The sequence below is a fragment of the Halichoerus grypus genome, chromosome 8, assembly GCF_964656455.1.
Source record: "Halichoerus grypus chromosome 8, mHalGry1.hap1.1, whole genome shotgun sequence".
Lineage (NCBI taxonomy): Eukaryota > Metazoa > Chordata > Mammalia > Carnivora > Phocidae > Halichoerus > Halichoerus grypus.
In genome coordinates this window covers 11298546-11323187 of record NC_135719.1, presented here as the reverse complement: position 1 = coordinate 11323187, position 24642 = coordinate 11298546, and the positions used below count along the sequence as shown (strand labels likewise).

The following is a 24642-nucleotide window of genomic DNA, read 5'->3' as shown; positions in this document are numbered from 1 at the left end:
ATAGAAGTTTATTGAATGCCTCTGTGCGCCGGGTTCTGGGGACACCTCGGTGGATAAGAGAGTCAGGCCTCACTCCCCTCTCTTTGTAAGTTACCCTCAAGACTAAAGCTCAGGGGACAATCAGAAAAAACATTTTAGCTTATAACTTGGTCTAAAAATTGGGGCACTGCATGAATTGATGGGGGCTGTTTTATCAAAGCCCCACCCAATGTCTGATACAGAATTTGAATTCGCTCTTTGTTTGAGTGCTTTGCAGAGAACTCATCTTTCTACATTTCCTTTTCCCTTTCAGCCCCAGGGAGGCGTTTCCACAAGCAAGCAAGTTAGAAGTTGAAAATCATCACTGAGGAAAAGAAACGAGTCTCTCAGAAAAAGCTTCAGGAAGAAAAACCTGCCCCTCGCAACCCATTGTATGATCCCTTGGGCAGGACAGGACCTCTGAGACTACCATACCAAAAGCTTCATTTTAGAAGAAAGGGGATCAAGAGCTTAAGCAAAGTGTATTTCACTTTTGTTCCACCAGACAATGCGTGTGCAATTCTCTTTCCTCATTCACGTCTCATTCCTTAATCCTTGAACACTTACTCCAGAAAGAGACATCTTCCTTCCTCCCTTCCTAACAACACCATAGGGTCCCCCCTTCCAGAAACAGCCATCCGTTTATAGAACCAACGTTTTCTTCCAGGGACTGACACTGGCAGGTAATTTGCAATCGTCCCTGGTGCAGGTCGAGATCAAGTTGGGGAAGGGTGGGCACGGCTGGTTCAGAGGCACCATGGTCTTGAATATGCATCCAGGTCTCCCAGGAAGGAATAAGATGAGAAAGACAGAGCCCCACTCCTGGCACCCCTCACTGGCCACTGTGCCAGGGCCCTTCACCCACTGAGCCCTGGCTGGCCACTCAAAGTTGGGGTAGTTCCAAGGATTAAAGTGACTGAGCTTGGAACCTGGCTTCTAAGCAGACATCAGACCTGTTGGGATTCTGGTCCTCTGCCCGATGTCCTTCTTCCTCCAGCCCTGGCAAATCCCAGATATGCCTCCACTCCACTTAAACATGTGTGGGACAGATTGGGGGTGGGACTTGGGGAGGGATTGATTGGGGGAGATGTCTCAAGCCTGGGTCAAAACTGGTCTAGTCAGGGGTCAGCCTGAGGACAGGGACACCAAGAAGGAGGGATAATGCCACAGAAGATTACACATTTGACCCATCTGACAATTTTCCCAGGGTCAGCCCAAACAGACACTCCCCTCCCTAATGAAACAGGTCCCAGGGCACACCCATAGCAGAGGAGCTCTGGGTTTTAAATATATAGGTAAATGCCCTTCTTAGCTCTGGCCTAGGAGCTTATCCCTGGATACCCTGTTCGAATAACCTGATGTGGATTGGGGGTGGGGCTCTGTAAAGCATTTGGCAGGAAAGTGCAGCATTGTGTGCAAAATGATTTCCTGATTGCATTTTAAAAATTAAAAGTCCCTGGCATGTAGAAGCTATTCAGTAAAAGTTCAGTGAATGGGTAAGCCAGGGATCCCTGAATGAGCTCCACACTTCTTATGTTTCTATAGCAGAACAATGGGCAGCTGCTGGTCCCTCCCTCTCACCTGTCAAGGTCAGCAAGTAGTCTGGGCCAAGCAGAGCCCACAGCTGGGAGAAGAGAGGGAGAACCAAGAGGAAGGCCTTCCCCACCGGGTCATCCATCACCCACGACTTGGCTTTCCTGATTTCCTCACCGACCCTGGTTTTTGAGGCGAACAGCTATGGAAAGTAACGGATTTCTCTATTTCCGCATGGGAGCACGTCACGTATTAACTGAACCGTATTTGTGAAAGTTTTCGGAGCTTTGGGGAAACCGAGGATGAGGAAGAGGAGGAGGCAGACCGGGAGGGGTTCTTGAAGTGTGGTGAGGTTCACAGAAGGAATTCCTGGGTTTCTGAGATGGGAAGGCGCAGGGAGAAAAGGAGAAAGCAGGAAGTTGGCGCCTGCCCCAGGTTTGGGTCCTTAGGGCCTCGGGATCCTGGCATTTCCCTTTGAGGGACCTGTCAGCGTAGCGGGCTCTCCAACTCGAGCTGATAATGAATGAAACAAATGGGACAAAGGAGGGGGCGCACGCGGCGCGGGACTCAAGTAGGGCGCCAGGCTCGGCTCTAGCCCCAAGGAGGAGGGGACCTTCTGCCCACTCGGCGACCTCACCTTTTCCCTGCCCTGGGCCAGGAAGCTCTCCTCAGGGCCCCTCAGAACCCTAGCTGCCTCCCCACCTGCCCGCCGCGGATTGGACGCTCTTTGTGGCGCCGAAGCAGAGAGACCCGGCCGAGCGTGCTGGAGGCTGCCGGGCGGGGCACGAGTCCCAGCCTCCAGGACCGACGGCGGGTGCGTCCCGCGCCGCAAGTGCGCACTCCTGGAAGTCCCGCGCCAGGGCAGGGGCTCGCGGTCCCGCCCCACCTCTGGAGAGATCGGGAGAGAAGCCCGGGCGAGACAGCGCGCCTGGGGGTCCCGAAGACCACCCGGCGGCGGTACAGACTTTCCCGAAAGGTCTCCGTCTCCGCAGTGAGAGCGCACGGGAAGCCGGGGGCGCAGGGGGCGCCGTGGGGTTAGCTGAGCGTCCAAAGCCAGGCGAGGGAGAGAGGCTCAGCCCAGCCCTGCGCGCTCCGCCGCGAGCGGTACCAGCCGGCGCCCTAACGCCGGGCTCCCGGGCCGGCGGGAGGATCGTGTGCCAGTCCGTAGGTACTGGGGACACTCCCCTTACCGCGAGCCAGTGCAGAGACCCCGCCCTCCGCTCCAACCCGGGGATCCCCTCCCCCAGCGCAGAGATCCCCGCGCGCCCCCTGCCCACTTTGCCAAGGCGAGAAAGCGGCCGAGCTGGAGACAAAGAAACTCCTGCCTCCTCCACTCTCGGCCCCTCCGCCCACCCCAGACACTCCCCGGCGCCCTCCCTGGACCCCGGCGACATCGCTCGCGGACACGCTAGGGAAGGGGGGGTAGGGTAGGCGAGTCTGCTCCCTGACGCGGGCCAGCTGGAGGCTGCCCGTGCTCCCGGCTCGGGGACACCCCACGGCAGCCGCGCCCCCATGCTCCGCTCCCCAAACCGTCCCGGTCCCCCGGCACCGCCTCCCCGGGCCAAAACCTTCCCCCACTTCTCCAGCTGAGCGATAGGGGGGCGCGGCGCACACAAAGCGGGTGTGGGGGGCGGAGTACCGGGGTGGGAGAGATCCCGCCAGGGCTCTGCACGGGCCTGGGCGCAGCTATTTACCCGATTTCTTCTTCGATCTCCGAGATGTCTGCGAAGATGAGGAAGACCACGAGCAGCGTGAGCGCAGCCAGCATCCAGCTCCGGAACTGCAGCTGCATGGTGGGTTCGCGCCCGCCGGGAGCCGCGCGGGCCGGCGCGAGGAGCGGGGGCTGGAGGGCGCAGCGGCAGGCGCCGGGAGCCTCCGCGCGCGGCGCGCAGCGGGGCAGACACCCTGCGCTCCGGGCGAGTGCGGGCCAGCGGCGGCGGCGGCGACAGCGGCAGACAGGGGTTGCTCAGGCGCGGCGAGCCCGCTCGCTCCCTCTCAGCTCCCGCCCGCCCCTCCTCTCCCCTCCCTCCTCCTCCCCTCCCTTTCCCCTCCCCTGCCTCCTCCGCCCCGCGCGGGGCTCAGAGTGCAGTTTGACAGCTTTGCTCCGCGCCTCTGCTCGCCTCCTCCCACCCTAGTCAACTCCTAGGTCCAGCCATCCGCCTTTGCTCCTCCCGCCTGGCTTCTTTCAGCTCCCGAGGGCGCTAGGATGTGGCCAGAACCCGCCACTCCCCGCCCAGGGAGACTGGGCTCGGGGCACCGCGGGCGTCCGGGTAGCGAGCTGAACCCAGGGAAGAGTGCGCACCGCCCGGCGTCCCCAGCCGGCTGGCAAACGCCCTCCCGCTCTCCTCTTTGTCCAGCGCCCTCGCTTTCTCGCAAAGTTTTGGCGACACAAAGACCTACACCTGGGGACAGCCCCCGGCGCTCGGCGAGGAGGCGGTTTCAACCAGGCAGATGTTTCGGCAGTTGACGAATTAGGAGGGGTGGTGGGGGAAGGGGAGGAGAGAAGAGATATCCAAGATAGGCCAACTTCAGCGGAGATGCTGATTGCAATCTGTGGGCGAGGTGCTCAGCCCCCTAAAAACCACCCCCTCTGGGCGGTCATCTTGGTCACCATTGACAGAACCGAGACTGGATCCGGAGAGGCTCCCCGAGTTGCCTGAGGTCACGCAGTCTTGGCTAGAACTCTGGAGTGGCTGCTGTACCCACAATGGCAGACTCAGCATCCGCCCTGCCCTGCCTCAGCCCTGGCCCTTCTGACTCTGGGGTGGGCTTGCCTCCCCAGCTCTTGCCCTCTCCTTGCAAAATCAGTAGCGCCCCCCCCTTCCGCCCCGGGGTTCCTATCTTGATCTAAAGGCCTGCTAGAAAATATGGCTCCCACAAGGGGTAATGCCCCCCAAGCCTAATATTTTTCGCTTCCCCAGCCTTAGACAATTTAACTCAAATGACATTTTGCACCAACCATTAGCCTGGGAAGGGCCCCATTAAGTTTTACTGGAACTAGATAATTACCTATTTTTTTTTTCTTGCACTAATTGTAACAATCCTCAAATCAGGAAATGTAACTTCCCAGAAGTGATCATCTGGTTTATGAAAGGGTCCTTGAGGTCTGAGTTTGGGGAAAAGGGTCCTGTTCAAGAAGCCATATGGAATATCCTAATTGCCTGGAAAGGACTCAGGAATGAAGGGGAGAGGTGCAGATTGGCTGTTTCCCCCAGGACCACCCACACAGAACCAGTTCTCACAGGGGTTTGGGGAGGGGATTTCAGTGGCTAAGTCCCTTCAGAGGCCCTTGGGGGGGGGGGTGGGGTAAGAGGGCTGCCTGTGCCCAGAGTCCTTCTGCCTCTTTGTGTGTAGGAAGGAGGGACAGGAGGAAGTCTTCCAAGTTAGGGGGCTGCTGGACAGCTCTTGTTGACCCTGGAAGCCAAGATAAGTTCTCCCCTGCAAGAGTAGTTCCCATCACCCTGCCTGGAGAGCAGAAGAGGGAAGCAGCCCAGAAAAAGGGGGAAAGCTCTAGGTGTGGGGAACAGATGTCTTTTCCCCAGAGGAGGGGTGCACTGATCCCCATGACCGCACTTTATTTCTTTCCTAGCCCCTTGCAAAATCTGTGTACCTCCACTCCTACAGTGAGCTCCTCTGGAATACCACCTATTTTTCTTGGAGTGAGATTTTGTGATATTGAGTACAATGTTGGATGTCAGTCTCCCGGTCCATTAGAGGTGGTAACAGTCATCAAAAGAGGGTTTACCATCAGTGTGGCTGGCCACGTGGTTTAACCATCATGTCTCCAATTTTTCTGAGTGCCTTGATCTTTCCCTTGTCTTGCTTGATGGGTGGTTAAGGAGTTGTAGAATTGTATTTGTTGTTGTTTTGTCTTGTTTTTCTGAGATGAATGGTTGTGGTATCTGAACAGGGAGAGGTAAAAACAGGGTGCACCTGTTATGCTGCTCCATATTTCAATCACTCATTTGTTGACTTCATTACTCAGCAATGTTTATTGAGCACTTACCCTGTGCTAGACACTCTGTGCTTGGGGCTAGAGCTACAAAGAGAGGAGAGAGGGAGAGAGGGAGAGAGGGAGAGGAAGAGAGGGAAAGAAAGAGAGAGGCATTTCCTGCCCTCTAGTGGCTCATGCTTTAGGAGGAAGACAGCTGTAATTATGGTGTGGGATGTGAGCAAGCTACAGCACAGCTATGATCTCCTGCATAGCTTATAATTGATTAATAAGACCACACAAGAGAGCAAGAAGAAACTGGCTGGCCTCCCTCTTCTCTGCTCTCTGCTTCTCAACCAACTACACTCTTACTATGCTGAACATCATGGAGAGATTGCTGTGATCCTAAATTCACCCAAATCGCAACTGTTACAACAGAGTGTACCCATCTCCTATTAGGTGACCCAGTTGTCATCCCAGGCTCAGGGCCTCCCTTCTTTGGACTCACTTGAGAAGAGTCATCATGAGTGGACAGGAAACGTGGAAACTGTTGAACACTTCCATCCCTTCTAGAGAAATCCTTGTAACGAGAGCCACAGAGCAACATCCATCAAGTACACCTGCTGGGAAAGAGCTAGCTTTGTAATGTTGAGCCTATCCTTGCACTGAGTCACTGAGACGGGGTTTTACTTGGAGAGTGGTAGGCATCCTGGTCATAGTTGACCACAGAATGCTGTCTGGAAGCAGCACTTGCATCTGAATCGACGTGGGCCAGCTCCTTTTATGGTGGTCTGTACATACTCACTGCCTCGAGGCTGTCTCTGAAAACTGAGTCTGGAAAGAGGGTCTGGAAAGAGGGAAGATGAGTGGATTGGCATCAAGTGTCGTGTCTGCTCATGTGGTATAAACTGCCACACGGGCACACACTTGGCTCGGCTGTCCTGACCCGTCTGTTTAAACAAGTCCCTTTTCCTGCATTGGTCTTTCTAAGAAACTGGGAGAACTCACAGTAATCACTTCTTTAGGTTAAGTTATTGAATATTTGGGTTAAAACACAAGAGTTATATGGGAGTGGCAGCAAATTAAAAGTCATTACCACCCACTAACATTTTAACTCAAATTAATGGAGTAGATTAGCTATTCAGGCAACTGATAGGGTTCTGGGAAATTCATATGAATGAGGGATAGAGGAGCAGGGAGCTCTGCAGAGCCCAGAAGGGGTCCCTTGGAATCACACGCAGCAATCAGACGGCTCTTCCTTGTCTCCGACTCTGACTAAGGGCATGCTTCTCCTTCTAGGCGCTGACCTCAAGAGTGGGGATCCCCACCCAGAGTTGAAAGTCCTGAAAACCCAAAAACCATATGTATCATTTACATATCAACTAACCTCTCTGTGCCTTTCACTCCAGATATGGAGAGTTTTCATCTGAACTACGTCTTGGGGGTAATAAAGACTTCTCTTGGCAATCCTTTTACACAGGTACCATCATCTTCATTTTACAATGGAGGAAACTGAGGCTCAGACAGGGCTCAGTTGCCCAAGATAAGCTCTGTTGGCAGAAAGGGAATTTCAGTGCAGCCGGCCTCCCCTGGGCCTCGGTGACTTCTGGGATTGTGGGAATGCCAAGGTCCTCTCCAGCCCATTGGGCAGTTCTAAATGGATTTGTAAATAGGCACCACCTTTGATTTTTACCGAATGCCCTTCATTCTGGTGTGTCAGGATTCAGGGAACAAATTTATCTTCACTCACTGCACACCCTCCATCATTGGTGAGATCGTAATCATAAATCTCATTTTCATCTCTCCACACAGAAGAAAGCAGTCTTTTAAATCCAATCTTTAAAAAAAAAAAAAACCTCAATAATAAATAATAATTTTTCTTATCCAAAATTCTGACCCAGTACCAAACTACCCTTGAACTGGCAAAGAAAGCAATTTAGAATGTTTAAGAAAAAACTAGAGTGGTAACAGTCTTCTTTATCATCATCTCCGAAGGAGGAGCTATGAATTGTTTAGTGTGTGTGTGTGGGGGGGCTGTGGGGGTGTGTGTAAAGACGTAGAATATCTTAGTTGGAATAGACTAATAGGCTATTGTATTCCTGCTCCTCCCATAACTGAGAGAACCAGATTTCCCTTTTGAAATTTACACTAAATTTGAATGTTCTCACAAATGCAACATTTCCCCCTTCAAAATCAGAATCCAGTGATAACAATATGGGAAAATAAGCGGGCACATTTGCATTCCATTTGTAGCTTTTGTAAATAGCAAAATTGTATATTGCTGAAGAAAGAAAAGAAATATACCCAGGCAAGTGCTGTAAATGTTTCTGGGATTATCTGCAAGAGACCTTGAGGGACGTGGGAATAAGCTCCACAGGGAGCTGGAAGTGATAGAAGAGTGGGGGGTGGGGGCAGTGGTTCATTTTTTTTGCTGGGATTTTTCCAAATTCTTCAGTCAGGATTAAAGGTGGTTTTGAACCAAAGCATGAAGTCAAGGACCAGGCGGCAGAGATAAATGAAAAGGAATGTCCTCTCACGTTTCTCAACAGTGCTTCAGCGAAATTACAACTGGGATCTCTGAATCAGCTCATCCAACTTTGCCCAAACTCCAGCATGACCCCCTCCCCAGGAACATCTAAGGAAGCTGGCCCTGGTCAGCCATCCCTGGCTCTCCGTCTTGTCTTGTGTCACTTTCTGTAGCCTCTGTTTGGATCATGGACCTCTGCATTCTCAGAGCTGGGCAGTTTGGTAGAGAGGGTGTACCCCTGTCCATTCACTCACTCAACTATGGTGTGTCAGGAATTATGCTAAAAGCCTGGCATGCAGTGGTGAACTCTAGGGAGAGTTTCTGCCCTTATGGAGCTTGGAGTCCCGTGGGATTTTTACAGATGGAAAACCCTGGGACCCAGAGATCAAGAGATGGTCCACAGGTCCATTGCTAGTTTCATTTTATTTTATTTTTTTAATTAAAAAAAATTTTTTTTTAAAGATTTTATTTATTTATTTGACAGAGAGAGACACAGCGCGAGAGAGAACACAAGCAGGGGGAGTGGGAGGGGGAGAAGCAGGCTTCCCACGGAGCAGGGAGCCCGATGCGGGGCTTGATCCCAGGACCCTGGGATCATGACCTGAGCCGAAGGCAGACACTTAACGACTGAGCCACCCAGGCGCCCCCCCCAAAATTTTTTTTATGTTATGTCGGTCACCATACAGTACTTCATTAGCTAGTTTCAGAGCTGAGAGCAGAATTCTGTCTCTCCTGTCTCTGAGCTGAGCTCCGTGCCAGGTTTACCGTACCTACGCTCTCCCATGTCATTTTCCATGACAGTTCAATGAGATTGTAAACTCCCAAGGAGTAAGGAGCTTTATTCCTCTTCTGGTCCCACATTATCCAGTGACTACATGTTCCCACCATGGCCACTTTCAAGCCACCATCATTATGTCACTGAAGGCAACATTGGAAAGGGTGTGCCCTGGCCCGCCATGATATGGTATGCCCACCACATACATACAATAGATGCAATAATCTCAAGGGCATGGATAATGGTAAAAGTTAGAAGATAAAGTTTGGAAGTGATGAGTTCTGAGCATGTATGGCCTTTGTTTTTAATACATTTATGTAGTTGGAAGTTTGCAGGCTTTAATTTCTAATAATGGCTCTGTTTCAGAATCAGCAGGAACTGCCTCCAGCACGATACTGGTGACCAGCGGCAACAGGAAGTTGGCACAGTCCCAATGAATTGGTGAGCATGCTTGGCGAAACACCATTTCTAAAGGAAGCTCCAGATGGGAGAGTCTCCTGAACCGTGGCAGCATTCAGTGGAATGTGAACCTGCTAGGATCTTGGCACAGTGCACTGGCCAGAGGAGAGTGCCCTGGGCCCCAAGTAGGTTTCTTGTAAAATGTCCCTTTGGGAGTCCTCTTCTACGTCTCCCTACCGCACACGGAGTCTTTGTGTTGTTTATCCTCTCTTCCCAGTTCCCCCAGTCCGGTTTGACAAAGCAGACTGGAAAACTGCAGGAAGATCAAGAGACAGTGGTTTTTGGCTGCATGAGTGTATTTGGATTAGGTTAAGCAACGTAAACCCCAAATGCCAATGGCTTCTTCAAAAGAGGTTTCTTTCTCTCTCATGTGCAAATGCCCCCAGTAGACAGCCAGGGCTGGTTTGGCCATGGAGCTCCCTGAAGTCTTTAGGATTCAGGTCCTTCCAGCTTTTCTGTCTGCCATCCCTTTGATGAGGCCCTTGCTCACCGCTCATCACCTCCAGATTCCCAGGGGTAGAATGGAGGAAGAGATAAAAAGAAAGGAAAGTTCCCGAAACCTACCGCACAGCGCTTCTGCTGACTCCCCTTGGTCCAGAACACTGTCATGCCACCACACCTGGCTGCAGGGGATTCGGGCCTTCTGCACACTCACCTGAGAGGCCCATTGTGGAAGAAGGGGAAGGGCAGAGGTGAGGAGCAACTGGCGGGCTCTGCCACAATGGAGGACAGAAAAGACCACCGCAGGGTTTTTCTCTCCGCATTAGCCCTGCCTTAAGATGATTGTGTGGCCTGACCAGAAATACCCGAGTCTGTGGCCACAGAGCTGTTCCTGAAGCTGAGTTTCAGACTGTCCTAGCTTCCTGTTTCTTAGTGCCCTACTTTGCCACACTCTTTCTTTGTTACCACTGTAGGGAGGCATCCTAGGAGGCATGATCTGTACTAAGCAGATCCTTTTATTCTAATGAGTTGACATCTAGGCCTTCCCTGACCCCGGAAAGTACTCTCCTGGGGTTGGTCAATCCCAGAGAGAGTAAGGGATTTGTCTGGGAGTATGCCTTTCATCTGCAAACAAGCCAATCCAGAACCTACACCCCATCCACCTCCTGTATGGGCTGTCATTCTCTGGGGCACTATCCCCGCCCCCCCCCCCCCCCCCCGCCCTAATCACCCCAAGGCCCCATAAAAGACAACGAGGGACACACCCTGTGCCCCAGGGCCCACCAAAATTACAAAGAGTGAATCCTAAGCCTGTTTACCCTGACTCGCCTCTTCCTTCCCATGACAACCACCAGGAAGCTTCTTGCCCACGTTTTTTCCCCACTCCTGCCTGCTGACCGACCCTGGAGCCTCTGTGTATGTGTATGTGTGTGTGTGTGTGTTCCCGTGTGGCATGGCCTGCGCCCTCCTCTTGGGAGCTGTAACAGATTATCTCTTCAATGGCCACGGCCTCCTGATCATGGGCTTCCCCGCAGCTGAATTATAGCAACACCTGCATTTAAAAACACGGGTTAGAGCAGAACTTTGCAAACTCTTTGTGTACAGGACCAGGGTTTTTCTCTGTTTTTAAATCTCATCAACTGCAGAACAACAGGTGTCCTACCATGGGAACTGTGTGCATTTCACATCATGGGCCTCTCACCATGTGCGTCGAGCACCTCCACACTCTTCATCGAGGGGAGTCACTGATCACCCAGATGCCGCAACACGTGAAACTGCTGTGAATGTTTCTAAGGGCTTGTCTTCAATTTCTGTGCTCATCTCAGCGTGGACCAGGAACGCCCAGTTCACACACTGGTCCCTGGACCACACTCCGAGTGGTTCTTGCTCTGAGCTGATTTTGAGACCACACAGATTGCTGTTCGGAACTTAGCTTTTTTCCTTTTTTTTTTTTTGGATCTAAGTTCCAGTTTTCCCGATATTAAATGGAGAAGATAATAACACTTAACTCATGAGTTTTGGTAAGAATGATCTAAGATCATATAACTAAGTACTTAGGAGCATGTTGGCATAAAGTAAGTGTTCATTACATATGGACTTCTGTTTATTTAGGATAATGCAAAAATAGAAAGGATACACACACACACACACACACACACACACACACACATATAAAATGCAAATAGCAGTTATCTCTGGATGGTGAAATTTGGGTTGATCTTAATTTTCCCCATTTTGTAAATTTTCTACGATGACCATAAATTACTCTGTAATCAGGAAAAAAAGTCATTACAATTTGTGGTGCCTATTCGCTCTGCACTGAATTTTTTGTCCTGCCAGAGTTTAATATTTTTTCTTAATAACCCAATAGAAACACACATAGTAAAGAAAATTGGTTTTGCAAATAATTTCCAACCTTCCTTTGATGTTTCGTGAGCAGCTACCTAATATTCATACTGCAGTTTCTGATGAAGGAATACACAGTCTTACAAAACTTTGCCCACTAGCGTCAGAAAGCCCTGGAGATGTGTCTCTCTCCTATTTTCTTACCTGATGTCACCCAATCATCACCTAACCTGGGCTTCTCTGTTGATTGCTCTGCATCACGGCCAAGTCCCAGCTTCTGGAGCAAAGGGGTGACTCAGAGAGCTGTGTGCAGGGACAGTAGGGCAATAGCTTCACACCCACATGGCGCCCCAATCCCCCCAGCTCCCGGGGCTGAAGAGACGGACTCTCCCCTCTACCTCACCATGGCTCAAACTCTGCTGCCAATGGTTTTGGGCAGGCAGCGATATTGAGGATATGTTAAAACGAGGGGCAGAGGGGAAAAGACAAATAAGAGGGTCATAATCAAGACATCCTTTTTCTTCAAGTCATCACATAAAGTCCTTGGCCGGGCCATCAGGTCATCTCACTATGCAAAGCTCTCTTTGAGAGAAGAATGATCCTCACCTTGAAGCCAGCTATGTGGCTACTTCATATTTTGGAATATCTGCTCCCCCCCTTTTTTTGGTGGGAGGAAATTTATTGAGATGAAAAAGAAAGCAATAATATAAGTTTCCCCAGAGAGTTTTTTTATTTTTAAATCCAAACTGTAAAATCCAAATTGTCTCAAACTCTTCCAGATTCTAAGAGGGCATTATTACGACCTAACATTTATCATAGTTAACATTTTTGGGGGGAAAGATGATCTTTATGACCCAGTTGTTGCATGTTTTTTTGTTACAAGTATTTTTCAGGGAGCCCTGGGATCCTGCATGTAACTAAAGCTTAGGGGGCGCCTGGGTGGCTCAGTCAGTCAAGTGTCAGACTCTTGATTTCAGCTCAGGTCATGATCTCAGGATGGAGAGATCGAGCCCTGCGTTGGGCTCCATGCTGGGTGTGGAGACTGCTTAAGAGTCTCTCTCCCTCTCCCTCTGCCCTCCTCCCCCTCCTTCTCTCCTCCTCTCTAAATAAAATAAAATAAAATAAAAAATAACTAAAGCTTAGAGTAAATGTTTACCAACAGGGAGATAATTTTGACAATTCCAAATGGTTATGGAGATTTATGGCTGTGTACCGGCCTTTGGATCAACATATTATTGGTAATGGCCATGATTTATTTGCTTGCAAGACCTTGATCAGTAACAGAACCCTAGTTATAGACTTGATCCAAGGGAGGAAACACAGTCCATTTTGCAGGTTTCTGGAAATTCATCGAGATGACAAATAAGTTCTGGGTCACTCTTTCGGTCGGAAAGCAGTTTAATAAATTCTCCTGAGTGGCCCTGGGAGCAGCAGTGGCCTCCAGCCATGTGACATCACTAGAGGTAGATTGGGCACATAACAGCAACCCCAATGACCATTTAAGTTACTCACATACTGAGTCAGAAAAATGCTATGTGATTTTCCCAATACAGCAGAACATATGTCCAAGAGAGATTAGGAAGCTTGATCTTTCAGTTTTATTCCAAAAGGAAAATGCCAGGGTCTCAGATCCAGAAAGGCCCCATAGCGGGTTATTATACTTCTCTAAGTGCCCATAAGATCCTCGGCCAAACTCTCTAAATTTTACCGGAGGGACCCACTGGCTCCGGTCCACTGATTCAGCTGTGTGTGTGGAGTGTGGTTCTTGAGTGCACAGGGAAGGTCAAAAAGGAACCACTGATGGCTGGACTCAGAAGACTTTCTTGACAATGTCCTTCCTTTTCTCTCGTTCTCTGTGTGAATAATCCCCAGTTTGGACCATTTAAGATGGGTCCTGTAGTACTTACTTTGTAGTTTAAAAACTTGGAAGGTATAAGGGACTTCATCTGGCTTTTTCTAAGGACCACTCCCATTTCCAGCATTGCCCTTCTCCCTTTCCACCTGAATTGCTCACTTCCTGACTCACGTATTTCAGGAAGATTTTATGTTCTGTAGCGAGGCTCATGTCAAAAGACAATATTCTCTTATGGTTCCAGGCCCAGCAAAGGGGAACACATCTTCCCCTCCCCTTCCTTCCCTCCTGTCCACCAGATTTTGGGAGGGGCCAGTGCCCTTCCTGCAGGATGGGGGTCGCACCGCTCAGACCACAGCTGTGCCCCTTCCACAAACGAGGAAGCCAAAGCAACGCTGCATTCCTTTCAAAATCCATTAGGGGCTCGCATGGCATGAGGAAACCAATGGGAAAGATGAGACTGGCAAGAAAAGAACTTTTATTTCCCTGTTTCTAGAATGGAATTGACCACAAATAATGATGGGGTGGAAATCACTCAGCAGCAGCCACTTTAAAAGGTGGAGAAATTTAAAAATCGCACCAAACACATATTTTTGTTGTCATTACCAAAGCGTAGTCAAAAAAAAAAAAGGGGAATAATTGCCACTTCATTCTTTTTTTTTTTTCCTTGCGGGGCAGACGACCCACGGGGATCTGGGACTGTAACGCACAGCTAGCCATTGTGAGAGCCAGTCCCCTCCCGCTGAAGCAGGAATTACCCTTCCAAGGTGGCTGCAGTCCTTTGAATGGATAAACTCTTAAGTATCAATAATATTGATGATTCATCATAATTTGCTAGATAATAGAAAACCATTTTACAGTCTCGCTTTCAGAAGCCAGTAAAGAGAAGGCTTCCATAGGGAGTGGTTAACCACTCAAAAGTGATCCTTGTCCGCTGACAAAATACAATAGAAAAGGTATTTTGAGAGAAGGCGTGGAGAGGAGTATAGTTTTGATGTTTGTAAAATAGTCTCCACAGAATCAATCCTTCCTGTGCTTTCCTACAACTTAGGAATTTATGGGCCATTCCACAAAAGGAGGAATTTCTCTCTCTCTCTCTCCCCCCCTCCCTCTCTCCCTCTCCCTCTCCCTCTCTCTCTCTCTCTCTCTCCAGTCATTTGATTTCTTGCATGGGTCAATCCTGCGTTTATTCATGCTCACGCATGTGGTGGTCTTTTCCTGGCTTTTTTGTCCTGTTGCAACAGCAGAGAGGGGCCACCAGGTGGCACGGTGCTAGACAAGGGTCTCCAAAATGAAGTGGCATTGCAGGGCTGAGCCTGTGTCGGGTAGATGCTGGGCCAGGGAGGGTCAAAAGAGAAATCGAGAGAATGCGAACAGAGAAAGGACACAATCACCCAGAGGACAAAAATCTTGCATTTTGCTTATTGACCTGTGTTAGACCCACAGAAGCCAGTTTCCATCAGCCAGTTTCAAGCATGTAACTGGGATAAGAAGTAGACACACTATCTCGGGAAATCAGTATTCAAAACAAACGAAATGGGAGATGGACATGAATCACCAGAAACTGGTTGGATGATCCCAGTTATCTCTGCAGAGCGGTCCTTTTCTTAACGTCCCTTCTAGCCTTGGTGAGGAGATGAAATTTGAGCAGTTCTTCAGATAATCAATAATGGAGATCAATGATAGATGGACACATCACACTATCAGTGAAAATCAGTAATAGATCAACACCTTGCACTGTCCCTGATTTGGGCACAACTACAGTAGATGTGCGTTTCTAGCTGTTTAAATCGGAGAGTTAGAAAATACGAAATGTTTCCACTTCCCCAGTTATCCTGACCAAGAATCAGCCTTTCTCTCCATGCGTCTCCCCCTCCCCCAAGGCAGGCACATAAAATAGAAAATCCACTTCCTTGGGCATGGAGGAAGAGGGTGATATTAGTACAGCGTCTGTGTCCTCACAGCTCACGCACCGGCCATGAGGCACTATTCAGTGTCTTCCCTTTAAGAGCCCAGCACTGTACCCAGTGCCTTGATAGGAAGAAATAGACGCCAGGGCTTTTCCGCCCCCCCAGAGTCTTTGGAAAAGATCCCTGATTCACTTACGGGGTGACGCTTGTCACATGTGGCACAGATGTAGCCGCCCCCAACCCCTCATTAACTTAATGGATTCGTATAGTCAGTCCCCCAGGGATGCGGAGTTGAAGCGACTGCGATTCACGGCAAGTGTGGGAGTATTTATAAGTGCGTCTCCCACTGCTCCCAGGTTCTGAAAGCGGGTGAGCTCTGCTCCTGTGGCAGATAAGGAGGAAGTGAACGCTGTACCCAAAAGCTGTCATCGTTTGTTCATTCATTTATGCTTTTTATGACACCTAGTTTTGCTTCCCGAGAAGAGAAAGCTTATTAATTTTTGTGCACTTTGTCCATCTTGCAGTACCTACTGGCCCATTTTGTATGAGATTTTTTTTTTTTTTTGTAGTAAGGATATATTTATTGCTTTTGGGTCATCTGTATGAGGCAATTAGCTTTGCTTAGGCAATGCTTTTTTTTTTTTTTTTTTCCATGTTCAGATGTAATAACTGTTCTCCACCAACTTTCTCTCAAGTGTAAATCATGGATCATAAACTCATAGCCCAAGTTTAATCTAAGCCTCCCAAATATTTTCTTGGACCAGCAAAGTGTTTAAAAATGTTTTTGAGTCTGGAAACCTTTAGGGTACCACAGACTTCCCAGCTCTCAATAGGCTCCACCACTTATTTTAGATCTAGTCTGATTCATACACTTGTGATCTCTGCCTGGCTCCAAGGGCATCTGGGAACTGAATCAACATGAAGCCCACATTATTGGGAAAAAGAACCCAGAATGTGCATACTTCACTGATGATGGGTCCTCACCTTCTCATATAATAGATTTGCAATAAATGGGGAGAATCCCATATACTGTTCACAGGAGGGTAAATTGGAACAACTTCGCTGGAGGTCAATTTAGTGATATGCAGAAGCCCTGTTATAGGAGACACTTGTTCTGTAAGGTGAATTGATGGTCAGTGAGAATAGAAGTATGCAGACCCCTGGGAGGTCTGCTCTTCCTGCACAGCCTGGGAGCAGTTAATGGTATGAGTTACAGAGAAGAATGGAGGCCTTTCATTAGCCAAACAAGTCCATTAATTGGAGTTGGAAACATCTCATAAAGTAACAGAAATCTTTAAAAAGAACATGCCCTCAACCCAATAATTCCGCCCATCTTTAGACATTTTTTCCTAAGGAAATACATAAATGCATGTGGACATGTCCAGATACAAAGATGTTTATAACGATGTCATTTATAGAAATGAAATATTGAGAACAACCTAATGGCTAGCAGTATGCCTTCATGAACAAATCATGTGATAGCTATTCAATGGAGTACTGTGTGGTCATTAACAATCATAACTTGGTGATATTTATGTATATAGAAGTTGGTTTGCATTTTAGGAAGTTGAAGATAATAAAACCATATGATCCCACTTTTGCAAACACTAACATGTACATATTTGCATGGTGTGGTCTGCCTCCTGGTATTCACAGCCTTGTATAACCCTCTTCAGGTGAGTAACTTGTTTCTAAGCAGCAGAATCCAGCAACACTGAGAGGATGTCAGTTCCATGATTAGGTTACAAAAGATTGTGACTTTTGTCTTGCTTTTGGGCTCTGTTGCTTTTTTGGCTTGCTTATGTTGATGAAGGCAACCAGCTGTGTCAGAAAGGCCCACCTGGCAGGGAATGGAGGGTGGCCCCAGTCAGTGGGGAACTGAAGCCCTCAGTCCAATAGCCCATAGGGAAATGAATCTTGCCAACAACCATTGAGCGAGCTTTTCCCATTGAGCCTCTAGTTGAGACCCCACTCTGGACAACATTTTGATTGCAGCCTGTGGGAGACTCTAAAAAAGAGGATCCAACTAAGCCGTGTAGCCATGCCTAGATTCCTGACCCACAGAAACAGTGAGATAATAAATGTGTGTTGTTTTGAGCTGTCATGCTTGTGGTAATTTGTTATGTAGCACTAAATAACTAATACTCAGGGTGAGAGATCTGGAGGTATATATAGGAGAATAGTGGATGTCTGGATGGTGTAAATGTAGCAATCTTAAAATGTTTGGGGACTACACATCACTTAGATGAGGTACTGGCAGGCTTTTATATTTTATTCTGATGAAAACATTGAGATTTTGACACTGTCATTGAGTAAACAGAAGGGTGACTTAACAGTTTACAATTTATTTGGCTGATTTCATATACTTATGACAGAGCTATCATGTTTCTGAGACATACTCTATAGTTATGGTGGGAACTATGATTTGGGGTGACTTTCATTCATATTTCCCCCTTCTCTTTGTTGCAGGTTGGGTTCTCTGGAACACAGTTTGGGTTGTAAAGATGTTTATCAGGGATCAACACCTGTGAAAGAAGGAGAACGGAGCAGGATTGGGCAGAAAGCAAATTGAACTGCAGTGCAGGTCAATACAGCCTCAATCTAACTGGGGCCGTTCAGAGGCAGGGGGACTCTGGAGCAAATATTGTCCAGGAGATGTGTCTTGAATGGGGCTGAAATGGCAGAGCCTCTATAGCCCTGCTTGCTGAGCTGCTGGATGCAGGCTGTCCCCAAGAGGGGGGTGACTTCTGCTTGGTGGCTCTCTGCCCCTGACACAGACCTGGAAGGAGCTGACACTGGAGGCTGCTGACTGTATCTTCTACACTGGACACCATGTCCTTCCTTGAATGGGGTTTTGGGCAGCTCATTTCTCTGTGAACCACAATGGGAAAGAGGGAAAGGAAGCAAGGCTGGGCTGGTAGTGGGGGGAGTGGAACTGCTATGTGGGCCTAACAAAAAGCTTGGCCAACTGTCTGGAGAACCCTTGATCATATTTGGCCAATCAGAGTTTTTCCCCATCGAGTGGAAAATGCCAGATATTTATATTCCCCACAATGGGTTATTGGAAGTGTTACCCTAGGAAAGACATGCCCTTGGGTGAGGTCACTCTCTGCAGCTGAGAAAACCTGGAGGAGTTGACAACTGGAAATTGTCCTCTGACAGCACTCCCTACAGCTGCGACAGGTCCTTTCTTCCACAGAGATCTTGGTGGACGCCTCTGTGACCATGGTCTGCTATTTGTACCACTCAGATCCACTTCTTCACATACATTCTCAAGATCCCAGTGTGCTCCTCCCTTCCTGTAGGAAATGTAGGAGAAGATTAGAAGGACCTATAGCAGCTCGTCTTGGGGCCCATCTGGAACTCATTGTTCTCTAGATTTCCCTCACCATCAGCTAGCACCTCTGTTAGTCTCGGTGGCTTACCTGCTAAAGTGACACAGAGGTCTGAGTCCTTCATCACTGTGTCTTCCTCAGGCCAGAGTCATGCACTTATCTGCTCACCTGCACATTTGGAAGGGAGGACTGACTGAAAGTAACCAAGTAGATCACCTGGAGCTCTACCTCTCCTCACATTCAGGGACAGTTTTCTCTGTTGAGATGGTGATTCCTTGCTTCACCTGTTTGTTTCTGGATGGAAGGAGTTTGAAGTGCCCCTGTGGCAACCACAGCTTATAATTCAATGAAATTCTTGCTCTGGCTCTGACAAAAGTGTGCCCCCATTGGGAAACAGAACCTCTAACTCTGAAGAACCCAGTTACAGGGAGGGAAAACACAAATTTCTCCAGTGGGAGGGATGTTAAATAAGGTCATTCCTACTTCTACCTCTTGGTTCCCAGACCCATGCATTCTTTCCATTGGGCACACAGTACCATATACAGGTCTTTAATTCAATGTGCATACTGCATCCTGGAGAATGGTATCCCATCCTCGTGGAGTATTGCATCTAAGGGTGCTTTGACTGAAACCTCAGCAAGCCATTCCATTACTCTATACGCCTGGCAGCTTCTGGGTGGTGCATTATGTGATATGACCAGTAGATTCCATATAAGCCAACTTCCTCACCTCCTTTGCTGCAAAGTGTGTCTCTTATGATGCAATATTATGTAAGATCTTATATTAGTGGATCAAAAATTTTAAGCCCTCGGAAAGTAGTGCTGGCCAAGGCCATGTAAGCAAGAAAGGCAAATTCATACTTGAAATATACATCTATTCCTCCTAAAAGGAATCTCTAGCTCTTCCAGAAGGGAAGAATTGAAGTGGCCAGCTGTACTCCTTTAAGTTTGTTGCCATATTAGGCACTCAGGTTTTTCTCTGTGGCTGGCATTTGGACCCTCAGCAGCAGCAGCAGTTTACTAGCTTTGGTAAGTGGGATCCCATGCTGTTGGGACCATGCATAGCATTCACCCCTCTCTGTGGCCACTCTATTCATGTGACCTGTAACCTAGGGTGGATGACTCAAATGGCTGAGTCATTTTGTCCTGCTGGTTATTTTGTGCCTCATCCATGGTGGATGCTCACTGGTAGATATTAACATTTGATATAAAGATCTTCACACCTTGTGCCCACTGCCATATGTCCATCCATATGCCACTACCCAAATCTCTCTGTTTTTAATCTCCAAATCTTTCTGTCCAGACTCCTGACCACCCAGCCAGACTAGTCACACTACCCATGAGCCATGTATATATATATTCTCACCTTTGGCCACTTCTCCTTCCATACAAAGTACAATGAATTACACTGCTGGAAGTGCCACCCATTGGAAGAATTGTCCTCACCACTGTCTTTCAAGGCACACCACCCCTCACCCCCGAGTTAGGCTCTCATGTACCTGTCATCCATTTTTGGCTTGCATTCACATACCAAGCTGTCTTAGCTCAGGCTATTATAACAAAATACTGTGAACTGTGTAGCTTAAACAATAGACATTTATTTTCTCGCAGATTCAGTTCTTGGTGAGGGCTCTTTTCCTGGCTTGCAGACAGCTGCCTTCACTCTGTATCCCCACATGGCAGAGAGAGGGAGTTTTGGTGCTTCTTCCTCTTTTTATAAGGGCACTTATCCCATCACAATGGCCCTACCCTCACAACCTCATCTAAACCTAATTACCTCCCAAAGACCCCCCCGCCATATGATCACATTGGGGGTTAAGGCTTCAACATATGAATTTTGAGGGGACATAAGCATGTAGCCCATAGTAGTGATCCATCTATAACCCAAGGTTTGGCTTTTTCTTCCTTTAGCTGGTCATCCATGGTTCTGATACAGCTGCAGGCATGGGCTGAGGGAGAAGTTATGGACATCTGGGCTCTCTGTTCTTGCAGCTTTCTTGTGCCCCCCAGGCACACTGTTGTGCAGTCTTATCCTTTTCCATTTTATAATGGGCTGCTACTGGGCCAACCCAACCTTAAGACATGGTGGGTCTTACAGACTTAGATCATAATGGAATGTTCTGGATTCATGGTCACCTGTGATGTTTACACGATCAGGTGCTCCATTTCTACTAGGAGCTGTTTTCAAAAGGTATACAGTTCTCCACTGCAGATTCCAAGGCCTTGCCAGAATCCTAGAGACCTGCACTGTGGTTCTTTAACTGGAACATACCATTTGCTTCACACAGCACCTTTCCCCACCATCAATAACTCAATATTATAGGTTCTTCTGGGTCATATGGCTGAAATAACAATGTGCTTTCACTATAGCCCAGCCCAGCTTCAAAGTCCTTTTTGTCTGCGCTCCACTCAAAGTATACAGTGTTCGATTTACCCAGTCTATAGAGAGGAACAGTACTGCAAGTTGTAGAATATGAAACATCCAGAACCTGATGAAGCCTACCAGGCATTGTGTTTCCTTCCTTCTTCATGGCTGCGATATAAAATGTAATATTTTATCTTCAACTTGGAAGGAGATGTCTTGGCATACCCCTGACCACTGTAACCCTAAAAATTGTACTGATGTAGCAGGCCCTGCTTAGGCATAGTTTACCTTCCACTATCAAGAGCATGTGTCATACCAACTCATCCAGGGTGCTAGCCAACTCTTTCTTATCTGCCCCATTTATCACAATGTAATCAATGTAGAAGATAGATGTGATGTTCTGTGGGATGTCCAAATCATCCACATCTCTTTTATCAGGAGGGTTCCTATATCCCTGGAACAAAACTATGAAATTATATTGTTGCCCATTCCATGTGAATGCAAACTGTTCCAGATTCTCTTTTCACACCATGTACCTGAGGTCATGTTAATTTGCCCTAACAAAGTCAATACATCTGACATGACAGCTGCTATTAGAGCTACTTCTTGGTTGAGTTTGTGGTAGTTTATTGTCATTTTTTAGGATCCCTTTGTTTTTTTCCAGGGGCCAGATTGATGAATTCATTCGAGGTATGATGGGGATTGCATACCCTGCAATCCTTAGATGGGGGCTTAGCAAACCTTTAAAGCACCAGATAATAAATATTTTAGGCTTTGTGGCCACATAATCTCTGTTATAACTGTTTAACACTACTACAGTGCTGCAGTGCAAAAACAGCCATAGACAATATATAAACAAATAAGCATGGCTGTGTTCCAATAAAACTTTATTTAGTGAAACAGGTGGTAGGCTGGGTTTGGCCTGTGGGCTGTAATTTGCCAATCCCAGCTTTAGGTCTTTAAGAGTGTCACTAATTTCTGCCATGCTAAAGAAAGATTTGCTATCTTGTTTTGGAGGAGGAGGATGTGTCAAATCAAGCAGTCAAGCAGTTCCTAAAATTTGCTTTCGACATTTCCGTAAATTTGGTAAGAGAACAATGAGGTAAAATGAATTTAGACTATTAGTCATGGCAAAACTTGTTTGCATGGATTCCCATTACCCGCCAAGTTCCATGGGGTGATGTGGACTGGGCCTAGTGGATGCTGCACACACAGATCTGTGTCACAGCCAAGAAACATTGAGCTCAGGAAATGCCAAATCTTATAAAGGTTGCTGACAAACATGCCCATCTTTCTCTCCAGAGAAAGATTAGGCTTATTATCCTGGAAGGTAAGAAAATCCTCTCCTGGGAGGAGGGAGATTTTATTATCCTGGAATGTTTCCTAGGATTTCTATCTTTAGGGAGACACTCTTTCTAGCTTCAAAGGCTGTCTGCTATAGAAACATTTTTGCAGGGCCTTTGGCTCAAAAGATGAGCAGAAATGCCAGAATTATGGAGAATTACCTCCAATAAGAATACCATTCCAGAGGCTTCCACTTGGAGTTCCCCACTATGATAGTTCGCACCCCATAGATCAAGAACCCAGTATGGGGGGGTGCATCAGTTCCTGAGTATGTAAACCCTAAATCTGCATTTGGGGCCCAGAAGTGACTAGTAGGTGTGTCCATGGACCCAGAGGATCTATTGGACTTGACCAGACCTCCACTTATTACCTGGCCCCCATATGCTCCCCACCCTAGCAGAGAATGAGAGAACTAAGATGCTTTAGGTTTATGAGTGTCAGTGTTAACTTAATCATGTGTCCAACAGTTCTCCAAACATTTGAGTATTCTCTTTCCCCTGGTATACAGCTATGTAAGTTAATAGCTGTTGGTCCCTTAAGAAGGACTGGAGTGGATATATACCATATAAAGCCAAGAGATTTAACAGATGTTCTAAGGAAGTCTCAAAGAAGATACCATTTTCTAAGACCAATGGTGAAGGGGCACCAGCATCACTAAAAAGTTCAGTGGTATCACTCCTCTGTAAGCCAGGGATGATGGTAGGAGAAGCTGTCACTGAGCTGGGCACACTGAGAACAACGGGGATGATAGGGCACTGGAACAATGAAGATCAGGTGGGGACATTTATTATGATGAGGACTGGGCATCCAAGAGGCTTGACCCATAGAAAATTCAGAACTTTATGGAGACAGGTAATAGAACACAATAGCACTAGAGATGAAATTTATGGAATCCAACCAGGGTACTCTTAAGCTGTACAGACAGAAGAAATCAAGGATGGATGAGCAGAAGGCTGGGGGCAATCACCTCAATAAAATATTATTCTTGGTTTCAGTCAGTTTTAGATTGAAGAGGTGCTTGAGTCCCAGGAGGAAGGGCCCTACACCATGGCAAGCATACACAGTAATGACTCCCAGAGCCCAGTCCAATCCAATCTTATGTCTGGCTCCCTTGATCAAGCACCCACAGATATTCCCCCAGTTCCTGCAGGTGCATGCTGGCTGGGGCTCACAGCCTCTTTGATCAGGAGATAATTTTAAAACCTTTATGGAACCTACTGTTGGCTTTCAGCCTCTCTTGAGTTGACTAAATCAAGTGCATTTTGCATCCTCACTGGATGAATTCAGATTTAACTGCCCACCTGATGGCCCAGACCCTAGGAGGTAATGCCATCTGATGTCTTTAGGAAGACAGTGAGTGACAGGCAGATCATGACCCCATCCCAGTGTGGCATTGACTTGTCCATGTTATGCTCATTTTTGGAGTAATCTTTTTTGGCAGGCTCATATTCATGTGGTCATCAGAGTCAATTCATTTGCACAAATACTGGTTTATTAACCTGAAACAACCAAGGGGAAGGAGTGTGGATCTTTCTTCTCCCTATTATGTCTTTGAATGTTCCCCTTCTGTTAAAGTACTTATGGGAGGAAATTAGTAGAAGGCCTTTACTTTTGAAGATACAAAGACCTGCCTGGGGCCTCATCCCTGTTTCTGTCTAATAAGATCTCTTTTCTAATAAAAGAAAGGCACTTCCTGACAAGAGGCTTTGAGGGTAACTAGGGAAGTTAGTTTATTTCTCATAACTTTAAGAAAACCCAGAGGAAAAAAACATACGAAAATTTGTGGAGGGTCTGTCTGTGCAGGGAAGACAGCACAGGATCTGGTGATGGGTCAGCCTTAGGGGTAAATGGATTTAAATGCCATCTCTCTGTATGAGACTTTGGTCATTCTTGATTCTTCTCTTTTCTTTAAGGGCATGGCCAGGATCTAGGCTATTTAGGCGAAGAAGCTGAATTTCAGAGAGTTTATGACTTGGCCAAAATCTCATGCTAATATGTGATATTTAAACCCATTTACCTCTGAGACTGACTGGCAAATCCTATGCTGTCTTCCCTTCCCATGATAGACCTGCCACAATTTTTTAATTGGGAAAACCAGTTTGGATCTTCATCTCTTTCTCCATGAAGACTGAGGAGGGGTCTCCAGCTGAGAGAAGTTGGAGGTTTAAGAAGTCAGGTGCCCATATGATGTAGTCATCTTGAAAAGCAGGAAGTCATGAGACCAGGAAAAGAGTGAGAATCTCTGAGCAGGATCTGGGTTCCTGTTTAAGATTTGAGGGTAAACCTAACGGGAGTCCAGTCTGCATAA

General features: G+C 47.6%; 1 protein-coding gene and 1 long non-coding RNA gene across 3 annotated transcripts in view; one reads left to right on the top strand and one right to left on the bottom strand.

The window, feature by feature from the left end:
• The window catches only part of ST8SIA2 (ST8 alpha-N-acetyl-neuraminide alpha-2,8-sialyltransferase 2), a 65320-nt gene extending 61785 nt beyond the window's left edge, over positions 1-3535 (bottom strand). Inside the window, exon 1 of the mRNA XM_078078926.1 lies at positions 3246-3535. Within this exon, the coding sequence (XP_077935052.1) occupies positions 3246-3343 (98 nt within the window). The 5' untranslated portion in view covers positions 3344-3535. The remainder of the gene's footprint in view (positions 1-3245) is intronic.
• The window catches only part of LOC144382727 (uncharacterized), a 614132-nt gene that overhangs the window by 416551 nt on the left and 172939 nt on the right, over positions 1-24642 (top strand). The window lies entirely within an intron of this gene.